This window comes from Atta cephalotes (genome assembly GCF_000143395.1).
Source record: "Atta cephalotes unplaced genomic scaffold scaffold00007, whole genome shotgun sequence".
NCBI lineage: Eukaryota > Metazoa > Arthropoda > Insecta > Hymenoptera > Formicidae > Atta > Atta cephalotes.
Window position 1 is genome coordinate 2,220,543 of NW_012130071.1, and position 16,151 is coordinate 2,236,693.

Sequence of the window (16,151 nt, forward strand, 5' to 3'; positions counted from 1 at the left end):
TCTATTAATTTTTTATTGAACTGTATCAAAAATAAATAAATATATGTCAAATAAATATATATCAAATATATGAATATTTTAAGCTTATGCTATCTTAAGACATTTTCTGCTTGCCAAAAGATAGTAATGCACTTGACGTAGCAAGTACAGCATTGGTTGGCATCGGTCTAAAAGTAGCGAAGATTCAGCATCATTTCACAGTATGAAGATTATCGAGCGACTAACGCTCCTGTCTGTGCTCCAATTTATCATGCTTGTAATGATTTGCATGAATAATGACTCGTGAACTGTGAAAATTAGTATATAAAATAATATAAAAATATGTTAATATTTTTATTTGGCACAAAGTGATTGTGATCGCAACAAAATAAACAACAACTGATCTTCGAAAGTATGGAAGACATATTTTTTCGACATCGTGACGTGAGAGCGATTCTGATATTATCAGAACCAATAACATAAAGTTCGTGACTTTTCGTGATTCGATACAAATACAACAAAAGTCGGAAATAAAAGTGATCCACATATATTATTAGAAATGTAATTAAACAATCAGAGGAAAGATACATATACTTGTTGGACACTGCAGTGATGGAACTTTTCATTGATTTTATATTAAATGAAAAAGAAATTTATCAAAGATTTTATCACGAAAAATTGATATGATATCACATTTCGTTTCTATAGCATAGAAAAATGATGATAATTTTTATAAAGAAATAACAAAATTTTATTATTAAATTTTTAATCATTTTTTGTCATTATACCTGTATAATTAGTTATCCAATGTTATCCTTTGTTAACCATTTTTAGTCAATTGTTTATATATACATATTAATTTATAACTTTGAAAATGACTCAAAGGAGATTGAAACATTAATTTTATTATATGTAGATATATTTTATCTTGTTTTTATTTTTATTTTTGTTTTTTAATATCAACTATATCATATGTACTCTAAAATTTGTTTTGTTTTGACTCGTAATTCTTCTTCTTAGTATAATTTCTTTTATTAAAATTTTATTAGTTATATATCATTATAAAGGAAAAGAAAATATCATAACAAATGTATCTTATTTTGGCAATATAAAATTTCGCGCGTTTAATGATTCGAAAACGCACGGCGGAAATTAAAGTGGTTCACCAGAGCGTTATTAAGAAAGTGTGCTCACAGCTGGTCCATCGAGATGATATTTATTTATCGATATCCCGCGGGAAGCTTTGGAACAATTTCTAAACGAATTGCTTGTGGAAGTTTTGCGAATACAACTTACCCCCTTGATTTTCCATGGAGAAGTACGCCCAAGTGTAAAAAAGAAATGGATATACTGACGGAAATGAAAGAGCCCCGAACTATGTTTCCTCAGAGCAGGCAGGTGTGTGAAATTGTGGATCGAGGAGGTTGGTTACGTAACATCTTCGATGATCCTTTTAATCGCGCAAAAATAACTCCAATTTCTCGGTCTGGCAAAAAAGGAAACAGTGAATTTCATTTCGCACTGCTATTTCGCACTGTGATTCTAGCTCGTGAAACACTCATGAAAAATTTGATAAGTGCAATCTATCAGAGATCAACCTTAAAATGATGAACGCTTTTACAGCTACAGAGTTTAGAGTTCACGGATGTACTTTTCGATTTGCTGTATCAAAATATCAAGTTTTAAAATTATTTTTTTATTATAAGAAGTTTATATAATAAATTTATGTATATTGTATAATATATCATTATATAATATATAAATATAATTGTATAATAGATATTCATTACATATACATATACATATAATTTTAGATTCTGCTTCAAAAAATATAAATTAATAGGTTTAAAAAATTTCGGTAGGGTAGACTGGGATAGTTGTACCAATTTTTAGAAAGATACATATGTTTTTTTTATATATTTATTTCTTTTAATGTACATGACACAATAACTATTTAGATTTACTAGATTTAATACTATTTGCAAAAAAGTGTAATTTTAGCTATTTATGAATAAAATATCAAAATCCTAATTAAGTATTATTTTGCTCCGATTTGGCACAAAATAAAACAGCTAGAGAAAGTTATACATGTTCTAAAAACAAATTATCTCTTATAAGACATAAATTTATTGCTTTAAAAACACAAATTCAATGCTTTAAAAATAAATTATCTGTTCTAAAACAGAAATTATCTTCTTATATTATTTTTATTTAAAAAAAAACAGTAAAGTTGCTATTAAAAAGCAGAATTTATGTTTTAGAGAATTTGTTTCAAAGCAGTGAATTTGTGTTTTTAAAACAATAAATTTGTGTTTCAAAACAGATAATTTGTTTTTAAAGCAGTGAATTTGTGCTTGTAAAGCAGTGAATAATATCTATTACAATAAGAAATACTTACAACGCATCACACGCGACCATAGAGCATGATGAGCAATGTGACCTTAGCGCGTGCTTACATCACAGTATTTCATGGCTGTGGTATTTCCTAACCTGAATAGTCGTCAACTTAATATATTTCGGTTCACGAAATCAGAGCGACTTTTTTTTCTTGTCAGATCTTTATTTTTATTTTTGCGAAAATATATCGATTCAGTATTTTTATCAAAATTTGAGGTGAATGGGCTCTTCTTAACATTTACCGTTAATTGTAATAGTATTACAATGTACCCTAGTGATACGGTATTTTTAACCCCGAACCAATGTTGTCAAAATTTACTATACATAAATATATTTGAAATCACTTAAAAATATTTAAAAAAAGGCATGCATCGAATTTGAAAAAACGTATTTTAGAACCAATAAAGTGAAAATGTGATAAAAAGCCTTTTATTTGAAAGTTTAAAGCAAAAAAGTATAAATCGTAAATTTACACTTATGTGGCTTGTCTGTGCACAGTATATATATAACTTTTTTTACATACGACTTATCTCTTATTATTTAAAAAATATACGCATTGTTACAACTTACTTCCATTGCAACTGTCCCCAGTCTCTCTTACCCATAGTCTGTTTAAAGCAGCGTCAATAAGATTTTAAGGCATAAAACTTAAGTTTCAAGTAAGTTTCAAATCGTAAAGAATTAATTAATCATAGTCGAATCCCGGTAAAAAAAATTTTCATGCGTACATGAAATATGTATAAATATGTATAAACATACATAAATATTCATAAACATGTATAATCATATACGAAATATGTCTATATATGTTCATACATCTTTTATTCTTTTGTAAAATTACTTTTTAATATAATAAAAATAATAATAGTAATGTGAAAACATTAAAAATAATTAAAAGGGTAATTTTCATACTGTTTGTTTTAGAAAAAATTCAAGTTTGAACAAATGTAAAAAATTATTTACGTATAATTATATCTAAAATTGTGCATAATTGTGTATGAACAATTTTTTATACATTTTCTCAAACTTGTTTCTTTCTGAAACGAACAATGCGAAAATTATTTCTTTAATTATTTTTAATGTTTTCACATTAATATTATTATTATTACACTAAAAAGTAATTTTACAAAAGAATAAGAGATGTATGAACATATATAGACATATTTCGTATATGATTATACATGTTTATGAATATTTATGTAGGCTAACTCCGGTATATACGCCACATCTATCAAAAACTTAATTTATTAAGTATTATTTACTATGTTTATGGAAGGGGGGGGGGGAGTAAACGAATTATATCAATAAAAACTTTGTACTGTCTACTATTACGAAAAAAATATTAGAAATCTTTGTATTTTTTACCGCATATCTCATAGAGATAGGATATATGACTACTCTAAGAGGAATGGGGATATTGGAAACTCATGGAAAAGCTCATGGAAAATTTACAAATAATGCATATAAATAAAACGACACAATATAATGACACAACAACTTATAAAATTGTGCTTATAAAGTTTTATTAAGAAATAAGAATGATAAATATGTATATATGAAGTAATAAATAATAATTATAATTTCTTCCTACATATATTACAAGTTATGACATGAGATACATATTTCATATAATGTGTTTATTGCATTTAATGCACTGAATTTAATCTGCGCACTTTATGTTTTGGGCATAAATCTCGTTTGCTAAAAATGCCATGTATCCAAACAGGTGGAATATACAAGACAAACTTAACAAACGAAAGCAAAGCACTTGTATTTTGCTACACAACATGCTTTACTTTTCCACTACACGTATATATCATGAAATAACGATTAAATCTTTTACACGCCCTACAGTAATTATTTTATGTAGATAATAATTTATGATGGTGTTACTTATTACAATGACAAATCGATTCAACTCACAATAATTTCATTAATATTAATAGTAAGAAGCTGAAATCGTAATACTATACTAATATAACATAAAGGCATGTAACAGAGAGTAGAGTAGCGAGAAAATTACCCTCACTCCTTCTATTTTTTCTGATTTCTGCGGTAAATCCCAGCGCGGTGTATTTGCCGGAGTTACTCTATGTTTATACATACAATATTTATACATATTCATGCATGAAACATTTTTTACCGAGATGAGAGGAAAGTCATCAACTACGATTGATAAATAAATTTCTTACAGCTTAAGGCTTATTGTAGATCGCTTAAGTTTTATTTCAAATTACAAGTCAAACGAATATGTCAATTTTAGATATACCTGATATTTGTTAATGTTGAAGTAATATTTTATTATTGGAGAAAATTAATGAATTCATATAAAGAGCTAATGATATAGAGCGGACTATTAAGAGATCCGCAAACGGTTGTTGTCGATCAATAAAATAAAATAGCTAATGATATAGATAAAGTGCTTAATCGAGGCATCCAGTTTAAAATGGAAATAAATGTAACTGTGTGCTCAAATTGTGCAAAGATACTTTATTCTGTCCAATCGAAACTTTTATACGCACACTTTTGCAGTAGACTGAAGCAAAGAAACAAGAAATGTACATTTTTAACAAATTGAAATTGTGTGTTAATTAAAATTTTTATCTTATTATTACAGATTTATTCATCCGGATAAGATTTGAAAATAAGATATTCTGCACGTAAATCTGATTTTTGAAATTGCTTTTGAAGAGGACAACTCCCTGTTTGCCTGAGTCATCTCGATCCGCTAGACTAAATGAATCGATTTTTTTTTCCGGAGTGCGTTCCACTTGAGGCTCATCACATTGCAAAGCATTATTTGTGGAACATTTGAACAACAAAAAATTTTTTATTCTTACTAGAATTCTCTTTTTCACTTTCGAGATATCAACCTGGAAAAATATTATATATAAAATATGTCAATTTTTTTTATATAATTATATGTAATTTTATATAATTTTATATAATTACACTTGAAATATTTTTTCCCAGAAAGTGTATACCTATCTCACTTTAAGTTCCAAAATTGTACACGATAAGTTTAGACACAAAAAATAGACTTAAGAGCAAAATGATCGATTGAAGTGAACATTGAATGAACGTACCGAGTAATTCAGATCTTCAGAAAATCGATTCGGGATCTCTCATCCCTACCCTATACATGCATTCTGCTACCGATAGTCGTGTGAACTGGCACGACACGGACGTCTGCATTGGCGGTCTATGACTTGCACTTGCACCAGCCAGTGACCGGTTACGCGTATTCGTGTTTGAAGAGAACGTGTCCGGCGATTGGCCACAAATGGCAGCGACATAGTGGGGTGAGAATGAGGCATGGTACTTGTCTCGACATATAAAGATCCCGTCGCAATCGTCGACAACTATTTTCTGATATTGTCGATCGGCTCGACACGAAACGTGCGACTTATCGTGCCATCTGATATCGTTCACATTAACGGATCGCTACCCTCGGAAGTAAGAATCAGAATTGATCAGTTCCATAAAATCTTCTGTCCGTGCGACGATCTACTAATTTCCAAGGTGGTGCAATTTGTGATTTGAAAAACAAACCAGGATGCCGACGTGCGCCTGCCAAGGCAGGACTCTGGACGAGTCGGAGGAGCACATTTGCTCGTTAAAGCCACCTATGGAGCAGGACAAGGTCATGGAACCCAGAGAATACGTCAATCCGGTTAGGTAGGGACGCGTTTTTACAGACAATGAAAACTGGAAGGTCTTATCTTGCACTTACCCGTCAAGAATCAGACGAACCCTGAGAATGAACCAGAAGAGTCTGATTATATCAATTAGAATTCCGATTATTTCAACTATACTGAAAGAAAAGAGTGGCTGCGGCAAATTAGATGGTAAAATATGGCATAGCATTTTTAATTAACTGCTGCAACCAATTAAAAATACAACGCCATATTCAGCCAATTTTTTCTTTCAGTGTAGAATTAATGGATTCAACCAGAAAATTCTGATTCATTCATTTTCAGAATTCCAATTAATTCAACTAGATATTTTTCTTATTGTTATATTGTTGTAACCACAAGCTTTTTTTACATGTAAATGAAGTTCGTGGTTATAAACGAAATTAAAAAAATATAAATGATTTAACTGAAAATTAAGTTACAGTAATTATTTAAAATGTAATGAACGTGTACCTTAAATTTATGAAATTTTAATGTACTTTAAATAAAATTTTATGAAAAGTACATTAAATTTCATAAATTTTCATGAAAAATACGTTGAATTTTATATGTACACAAATATACTTTTTAGTTATAAATACATTAAATTTAATGTGATATCATGAAATTAAATTCAAATTGTGTAATTTAAAATTTAATAAAATTTAAGAACATTTCTAACAGTGTAGCATATTAGAAAAAATTTAGGTTTTATTTAAATTTTTATAGCAAAACGAGCAAAAAATAACCAAAAAATAGTAAATATTTCGCTGAATAAAAATTTTAAATAAATTTTAAATATAATTTAAAATTAATAAATCAATTTATAATTAAGAATTGTATACATACTTTTATACATATTACTACTTTAGTTTAGGATTGTAGATTTAAGACCGAAAAATAATCGGCGTACAGTTTATTCTGGGAATTGTAAAATTCATGCAAAAATATTATTAAACCGCATATTTTTCTTCTTTATTTATACTAACGTTTATACTATAACTTCAATTATACAGTGATGTACAATAATTGTTATAAAGTTTTTTTGAAAGACTATTTTCATCTCGATTATCTTCTTCAAATCAATCGTTAAGTAATTATGTATTTGATCAGTTTCGTAAATTACTGTATACAAATTATTTTTTCAACTTAATGGATTAAATCTTTTTTACACAATGTTATTCAATTATTGTTTAAAATTAATTTTATATATGTGAATTTATGTTTGATAATTGACAAAAGAACGAATTTTTATGTAAGAATTAATTTAAAAAATTAAATATTAAAAGCTATAATATTGTTTTACAAAATGTTATTGTCAAAAGATCGAAATTTAAAAAATTACAGTATAATTGTAAATATGAATTGCTGATGTGTTTGTGATTTGTCATTTTATTTCATTGGGTAAATTAAATTTACGTAAACGAAAAATGTTTATTGATATATCGTAGTGCAGTTTTAACTTGTCAAAATATAAAATCTATAAATATGCAATAAATACACAAATAGATTGATGTTTGAAAGGCTGTTTTTTCCATTTCATTCCATTAAATCCATTTTACGATATACGGAGTTAGATCATTATGTTTGTTCTGCGTAAAGTTGGCAGACGGGAATACAGAAATCAGATAGTACCGTAGTTAGACGAGGTATTTTCTTTTTACGGGAAATTGGTAGCTAGATCTCAACAAACAGACTTGACTGACCACAAGAATCAATTTTTCTCACAGGATTGGTCGTGAATACTGTCAAGAGACTCGTGACTTGCCGGAAAAGTACATCATCATTTTTTGCTTGTTGAGTTCAATTTCATAACTGTATATCTCGTTTCAAAAAAAAAAAATAGACTGTAATTGCCAAGCAAATGATAAATTTCGTTTATATTTTGAAAGTAATATAAAATAAATTGGAAATTGTACTACTAGAACAAGTCTCTCTTGCAGTTCTGCTGTAGATTATTATTATTGCGAATATGAAATTTTTTACATAAGAAAATGGGGTATTTGCACTTTTGAATTTCAACGAATCGACATGCATTAATTCGCTACGTTGGCGTTGATTAATAAAGGATTATGTGCACAAACGTTGGTCATCATTTCTATACGTTTTTCTCTCTTTTACATGTAATATATTAATTGTTGAAAGTGGAATAATTTCTTTTGTACGTTTATATACCATATTAATTCTATTATAGAATATTTCAATATTACATAATAGTTCGTAACGTCGATATTGACATTTTATATAATTATAAATAAATTGTTGCCCAATTAATTTATTAATTTAATTATGTATGTAAGTAATACATTATGGTGTTAATAAAATTATTATTCTGATAGCAATAGTTTATTTAAATTATGCTAACCGAAAAACACACCAAGTTAAAAGAAAGTCAAAATGACTTTATTTTGATTTTATTTTGATATCATGAAAGTCAAAGATTTTTTTATTAAAATTGTTAAAATAATTGTTTATTGACATTAAGAATCAAAATTAAATCATTTTGCTTTTTTATGTGTTTCTTGAATATTAATCGATTTATTCAATAGGAAAAAAGCAGAAATATATAGGGTACCCCAAAATTTACGAATCAAAATATCACAGCAAGAAAGTTTTCAACAAAAGTATAAACATATTTGCTAGTTGTTATCCGAATAGTAATTTTTAAAAGTCAAAAACTAAGTAATTTTAGACTAATTTTAGATTATATATAATTATGCATACATACATATATAATATACATAATTATAGATAATTATGATTAAACGACTAATTCTAGGCATCCAATTTTAAATTGCTAATTTTTTTACTAATTACGGTAATTTTAAATTAATTACGATTAAACGACCGTTTGTTTGTAAGTCGCACATAGATAATGCATGTCAACCAAACACTTTGAACATGCGATGATTTACAAATAAATGGCCGTTTAATCGTAATCTGTGACTATAGTTACATAGTTTTTAACCTTTATTAAAAAAATTATAAAATTTAAACGGCAAATGGCAAATACTTTTTTTATATAAATTATATTTTTTAATTTTTTTGCAATATTTTGTTATATTTTAATTTACAAACTTCGGAACATTCTGATGTATAACTATATCTATACCATCCATTAATTGCTTTAATATATTATAAGATGTATTTTTTTCATATTTATCATAGAATACACTGCATAAAGTAGAAAAACTCGATTATCCTTTTCTTCGGTATGAGCGAAATGAGAAATTATTGCAAGTTACGCGAAGAAGAGGTACTAGAACTAGATAATACTATTCTGACGATGAAACGAAGATGCATGGTTGTGTTTTGCGATGGTAACAACGGAAATATGGCGAGCGCAACTTCGTGGTATAGACAACAGACTGTATCTTCACATTATTCGCGTGTGAGCATAGTTTCTGTCGAGCTTGCGTGAAGATAATAATGAAAAGCCCGTCGCAAAGTCATACAAAAGATAACGCCAAATGAGAAACCTTGGATAGTTTTTTTCGAGCAAAAAGATATCTCATGGGTGGCAGAAAACAAGATTTTTTTCTTAAAAATTAATATTTATTTTATTTAAAATATATAAAATTAATAATGATAAGCAATAATTAGTTGAAGTTATAATCAATAAATAATTGATTGTAGATTTGATACTTAGAAGTTTCTTTTCTTTGATTTTTATCGATGAGAAATATAAGAAAAAAGATTTCGAAGAAATCTATTAATAGGATGGCGAACCAGTTACAGCTGCGAATAAAAAGATACAGCTAAGTAGATATCAATTTATATAACTAGTTTTCTTCTCCGATTTTTACATAATTACGGATTAAAAGGAAAGATGATTTGGAGAAACATGATGATTTATGAATTACATATTCCCGGCAAAACTATTTTAATGTTAATTCAAAGATTAAAAATCAAGATAAAGATAAACAATAGACAGTTGAAGCTATGGTTAGTGACAAAAAATTAGATTTAGGGGCTTGTCTGGATTTTTCTTCTTCGATTTTTATTCGATAACGAAGGAAATAGAAGCAATAAAGAATTCATTGCGATTAAAAGATAAAAAAATATGTGTGTGGTCCTAAATATTAGATTATACATTTGTTTCTCTGATTTTTATCTAAGGGATAGGGAAGACGATTTCTTGTTCGGAAGACGATTTCATGTAACTTCGAAGATACAAAAGATAATGTTTATTCGTTATTATAACTTTCTAATCAACGACATTAGAATGACATCAAGAATAAACCTTAAATTTTTAATTCTACCTTATTTTTAATTCTACTTCAATTCAATTAAATTGAATTTCATAATTTAAATTGATGGAAAAGGAAGTATTGCTGCATCTGCAATATCTATTAAAAGTTTAATAAGTTTTGAAAGTCTTTTATTTTCTTTATTAACTCGATCTCAACATCAGAACTTATTTCCCAGATAATTTTAGCTGAACTTTACTTTATTAGAAACATAATCCAAGACGTGATTAAGTTAACTGTCATATAGTTGAGAATCAAAAAAAGACCTTTCTTAAATTTCCATGGAGACGTGAATTAATAATTATTTCATATCCATCAATCTATATTTGAAGAAGCGCAAGTAATAGCCTTTGAATAGCTTACATACATAGTGAGACATTTAGATGGAAATTGGTGAACATCTTCATACTAGTTATGCATGCAAAATTTCTCAGGAGGACAACGTGGACAGTGTTACAAGTTGTACAGACGATGTGAGGAATATAATAATGAGAAGATCAAACACTGTAATATACCTTTTTCTATGATAATATATTTCTCATCAAATATTAAACGTATCTCTCATAAATTTTTTTTCGGAGGCCTTTCTTTGTTCATCATAACGAAAAAAGTTTGAATATTCTCATTTAAATATTAAATAATATTAATTACATTTAATCATTTAATCATTTAATACACATGCAACAAAAGTCGACATATGATAAAAATCAAAATAAAGAATAAAAGACTAAATAGGAAAGAAAAGCTAATAAGAACAATACGAATGTTAATACGTAATCACAAAATATTAATTTATATAAACGCAGTAAATTATACAAATACATGCGAGTACTTAATAATTTAGTAAACTTTTATTAGCCTTTCTTTCCTATTCTAGATTCATTCTTATAGCATTTTACTTTTATTGTTAAAAGATAATGACTGAAACTATATTGTAGCAAATTGTAAGCAAATTGTAATAAGCATTTAAAGTTTCTTCGGACACAGATAAGTAACAGATGTCAAAGTATAACAAATGTGACTCATGAATATTGTCCATTAGATTAGCGATCATCATAGTTAAACGGATTAATAAACGCTTGTGATTTTATAAATCATAAATCAATAACAAGAAATTAAAGAAGTATGTACATTTATGTTGCCGAGCGTATCGTACACCAAGAAACAATAGGCCAACCTGAACTATCGGTGAATATTTTCTTCCATAGAAAACTCTTCCAAGTAATCTGAAAAAATAAACAATCGAGCGAGTCTTAAGACGAGCAAACAGTACTTTGCTGTTTTACTCAGCTCCATCTTGACCCATTTCTGTATTTGAAATATAATATCTTTATAGATATTGCTTTTGACAATCCATATTCCACAACCTTTATATTTTTACTCCTAAATCTGCATGTCAAAGTATAAATATTGAATCTCTCATTCTTTCATCGAATCATTTTGCACAAATATTGAACTGTTATACGTCGCAGAGGATTTCTTTCTTATTATCACGTTGTATTGGGTTGTCCGGAAAATTCGTGCCGCAAAAGATTTAAATTTAATAAATGAAATTAAAAATTTAAATCTTCTGCGTTTCAATTTTCCTTCAAAATCGGCACGAACTTTTCGGACAACTCAATACATTCCGATTGCCGAGACATCAGAAACGAAATACATTTATTCGGCCATCGAACGGAGATGATTTAATTACGATGCGCAAATCCGTCGACAATCGGAACTGATTAGGCTTACGAGTACGTTAACGAAGTCAATTTTCGACGTTGATGCGATTGCCCGTTCTATCGTTCGCCATAGAATCAATTTCATGACGTCGTGATGTCAAAGGCCATCACCGCAATTTAATCGGAGCTCGCTTATGCCTCGCGATCTAGAGATAACCCAGAGACTATGCAAACGCTGGGATTTACAATATAAAGGCATTTATCGTCTTCAATGGTTTAATCGTTATCTTTAATAGTATTACAAAAAAAAAAAACAGTAGAGAACCGTAATGTATTATACAAAAAAAATTGCCGATTTTTAATTAATTTAAAATGTTATACATTTAAATATTAATATTCTTGCTTAAATATACACTAAATATCAGAAATAAGATAATATATAATTTAAATATTATTCAAACATCACAGTTAATAATTCTGAATACTAATTATCTTGTGTAAACGGGTAATTGTATATTTTATAAACAAGGGAAATTTATCATATTCATATATTGCGAAAACGTTAATCAAATATTTTGCTATGATTGTAGTATTATGATACATGTTATCTATTTCGCGGTTATTATTCGCGAAATTATTCAATTATTGTACTAAATACTTTATTATATTCATAATTTTCCGGTTTTCCATTTTTTATAGGTACAGCGATGGCTCCGTACGATTACGAAACCCCAATATCGAACTCATGGATCAGGATATATTATACCATCTCGCACTTGGCAGCGGTTCCCACGATCTGGTTGAGATGTTTGGTGATGTCAAGGTAAATCAAAGAAATTCCTATTATATTTGTAAAAGATCTGAAATACATTTAGATAAAAAATCTTTGTTGAAATAGTTGGACAAACTTTGTTGACGTATTTCTTAAGCAATTTTACGTCAACTTCTATTTAGTAAAAATTTAGTTGGATGCCATTTTGTTGTTTTTTTTTTTTTTTTTAATTATTCGATGCTCAGTGATATTTAATATGTCTTGTAACTAAGCCGGGATATTAATGATCTATTGAAGTAAGACCTCTTAAAAATTTCTAAATGCATAAGATTTATTTATATTAAAAGTCTAAAATTTAATATACAAAAAAACTTTTATTTTTAATCACTTTTAATATAAAGCTCAATATTTTCTGCAAATGTAAAGTTACATGTAACGTACCTGTGTGGTAATTTCCCACTCACAATATAATTTTTAATTTAATATAACATATATGCTGTATTATATTGTAAAATTACTTATATTGTAGAGTTGAAAATTATAATTAACAGGAGTTTGATATTTTATAGATTGGATTGATATTTTATAAATAAAATGGATGTAACCATTATGCGTTTCAATAAAAAATCACTTTTTTTTCTCTGAAATGTCATAGTACATACTTCAAAGACTTTTAGTTTATTTTATTTCAATTTATTAAAAATCATGACATGTTACGCAAAATCTGACATCGTGTTCAGAGAGAAAAATATCTTCGGGATATGTAGAGGAGAAGGTAAGTATTATGGCCAGTATATATGTATATTGTAGCCTCTCTTAATATCTTCGCTATTATATAGCGAATTCTAATGATTACTTATGGAATTATTTGTTCAGTAGTTACACTATGACGCTAATATACCAATACTTAATATTCAGGCACTTATAACATTTTTACTTTCAAATATTTCGAAACGTTTCTGAGGTACATTTTAATTATATCTACTTCCTTATTTTTCTTGAACTTGAACGTATTATCCATGAATATATGTATTTTTGAATATGTTATTTTATTCGACTGTGTATATTTTGAGTTATGCAAATTTAAACAATAGCATGACATTTTGTTAATTTGGCCCTCTATTGATATTGATTCTCTTTTTTTGCAGTTTTCATATCAAAATAATTATTTAATAATCGATTGTAGCTCTACTGTTAATCTATAATTTATATTACTATTTTTAGTACTGAGTACTATTTTAGTACTGAGATTTTCAGTACTGAGCAGCTTATATGCAGAAGTTATACGAATGCAATATATATATATATATATATATATATATATACATTCATTTGCATACATTTAATAATGTTTTACTTTTTTGTTAATTTTGTAACTAAATACTGTTTTCTAAACAAAACTAATATTTTAAGGCTATTTTTACGGAAGGTCACATTTATTTTTTCTTTGAGTCATTATGCAATGTCGTTACATTTTTATTAATAGTATCCTAAATAATAATATTTCGTAACTTTGAGTTTAGAATCGATTCAACAAAATTTTAATGAATGTAATTGTCGAGTTTTAAACTTAAATATTGATTATTAACAAAGTATTATGTAAAACGTAATTGCCATAATACCATCTTCTCCTCTACTATATGGCACTTTAAAGAGTATTTGATGTTATTTATCACGATAAGTCGGCTGATAAAGTAATAGTTGGTTGATAGACACTAATAGACACGTGCGTAATCTTGAACAACAAAAAGCGATGCGCGCGTGTGCATTAGATACACTTATTTTATTAGTTAATACTCGTATATTGCAAAACGTATTATGATATGTGAGCAAATATGTTATTATTAAAAATTAATTAATTAATTAATTAAATTTTATAAACGCAAAGCTCTATTAAATTAAACATTTTTATATATACTTTCATGTTGGATATTATGAAACTCGAACGACATAATTATCAGAATTATTACGTCGTTATCATAGTTTCACCATTTTTTTTCTCGTTAACGTTATTGTATTGTGTTTTAATCAGCGGCGTTATTTCTTCCTTTTTCTCATTATCTCACATCAACAACATAATAAATATTAAATGCAATTTCTTTTGATCAAATACAAATCACGTAATAATTACATATAGAGAGATAAGTATTTGGTATTTGTGATTATAATTGTGACTATAATATAATTGCATTAAAAAATTATGGAGAAGGTCCATTATTACGATTATTACACTACTATAATATTAATAATAATAATAATATGTTATATGTATAATTCTCTCAAATATGGAAAAATTATATTATAAATGATAATCTGAACTATTAATAGGTATAGATAGTTAAAATGTTAATATATGAATAGTAAATACAAATAATCATTTTTACGTAATGAATGCAATCGTCATTATAGTGAATGTTATATTCTATATTTTTATTATAACTATTTTCTTAACATTCGCTAATTATTTACATGGTAATAAACTATAAAAGAGATATGGTAAGGAAAAATTAATTTGCATGGAAAAATTTAATGTATGTCATAGTGTAAAGTTGTAAAATGATGATCGTATTTCAATGTTGAAACAACTATAATGATTAAAATAATCATAAATTTATAGTTGACTCAGAAAATGATTATAAATTACATTATAGTACTTGCAATCACTTTTTTTCTCCCAGTATATAAATAATAATTATCGTAAGAGATATTGCGATATCTATAGTATCATATAGATAGTATCGTATATGTATTTTTTATATCTCTTGTAATTATTAGAAAGATAATCCATAAATAAAAAGATATAAAAATTTGGATAAAGAGAAAGGTAGAAATTTTTTAAGATTTTGCTTGGGGATCGTTTTATTTCTATGCCTTTTTACGTATTTTTCTTAATAGAGAAATCGAAAATAATCATTATAATAACGCCAAATTTAAGGAAAAATTAGTACATCGAAATAAAATGAATAAAATCCTTATTCGCATGGATCGTATAAAGTTACTGTTAGTTATGTTTCAATAATTTATTTATAAAATTAATTAGATCAAATGTGAATAATATTGCATCATAAAACGTTAATTGGATTATATTTTTCATTATATCATTTATCATCTTACTATATACTCCAAGCGTTGCGCATCGCTTGGAGTCGGGGAAACGGTACGAGATGCGTGCGTGCGTGCGTGCGTGCGTGCGTGCGTGCGTGCGTGCGTGCGTGCGTGCGTGCGTGCGTGTGTGTGTGTGTGTGTGTGTGTGTGTGTGTGTGTGTGTGTGTGTGTGTGTGTGTGTGTGTGTGTGTGTGTGTGTGTGTGTGTGTGTGTGTGTGTATATATATATATAATAATATATATATATATTAGTATATATTAGTTAGTTAGTTACTTACTACGTTAGTTAAGGTTAATTAATTTAATTAAT

At 27.5% G+C, this 16,151-nt stretch overlaps 1 protein-coding gene and 1 pseudogene across 1 annotated transcript in view; both read left to right on the plus strand.

The window, feature by feature from the left end:
• Positions 1-1,106: 1,106 nt before the first annotated feature.
• On the plus strand, positions 1,107-5,607 carry LOC105626980 (annotated as a pseudogene).
• A 325-nt stretch (positions 5,608-5,932) lies between these two features.
• LOC105626911 (uridine phosphorylase 1) overlaps positions 5,933-16,151 on the plus strand; it is a 16,615-nt gene continuing 6,396 nt past the window's right edge. The window contains exons 1-2 of the mRNA XM_012208203.1: positions 5,933-6,054; positions 12,664-12,787. Of these exons, the coding sequence (XP_012063593.1) occupies positions 5,933-6,054; positions 12,664-12,787 (246 nt within the window). The remainder of the gene's footprint in view (positions 6,055-12,663; positions 12,788-16,151) is intronic.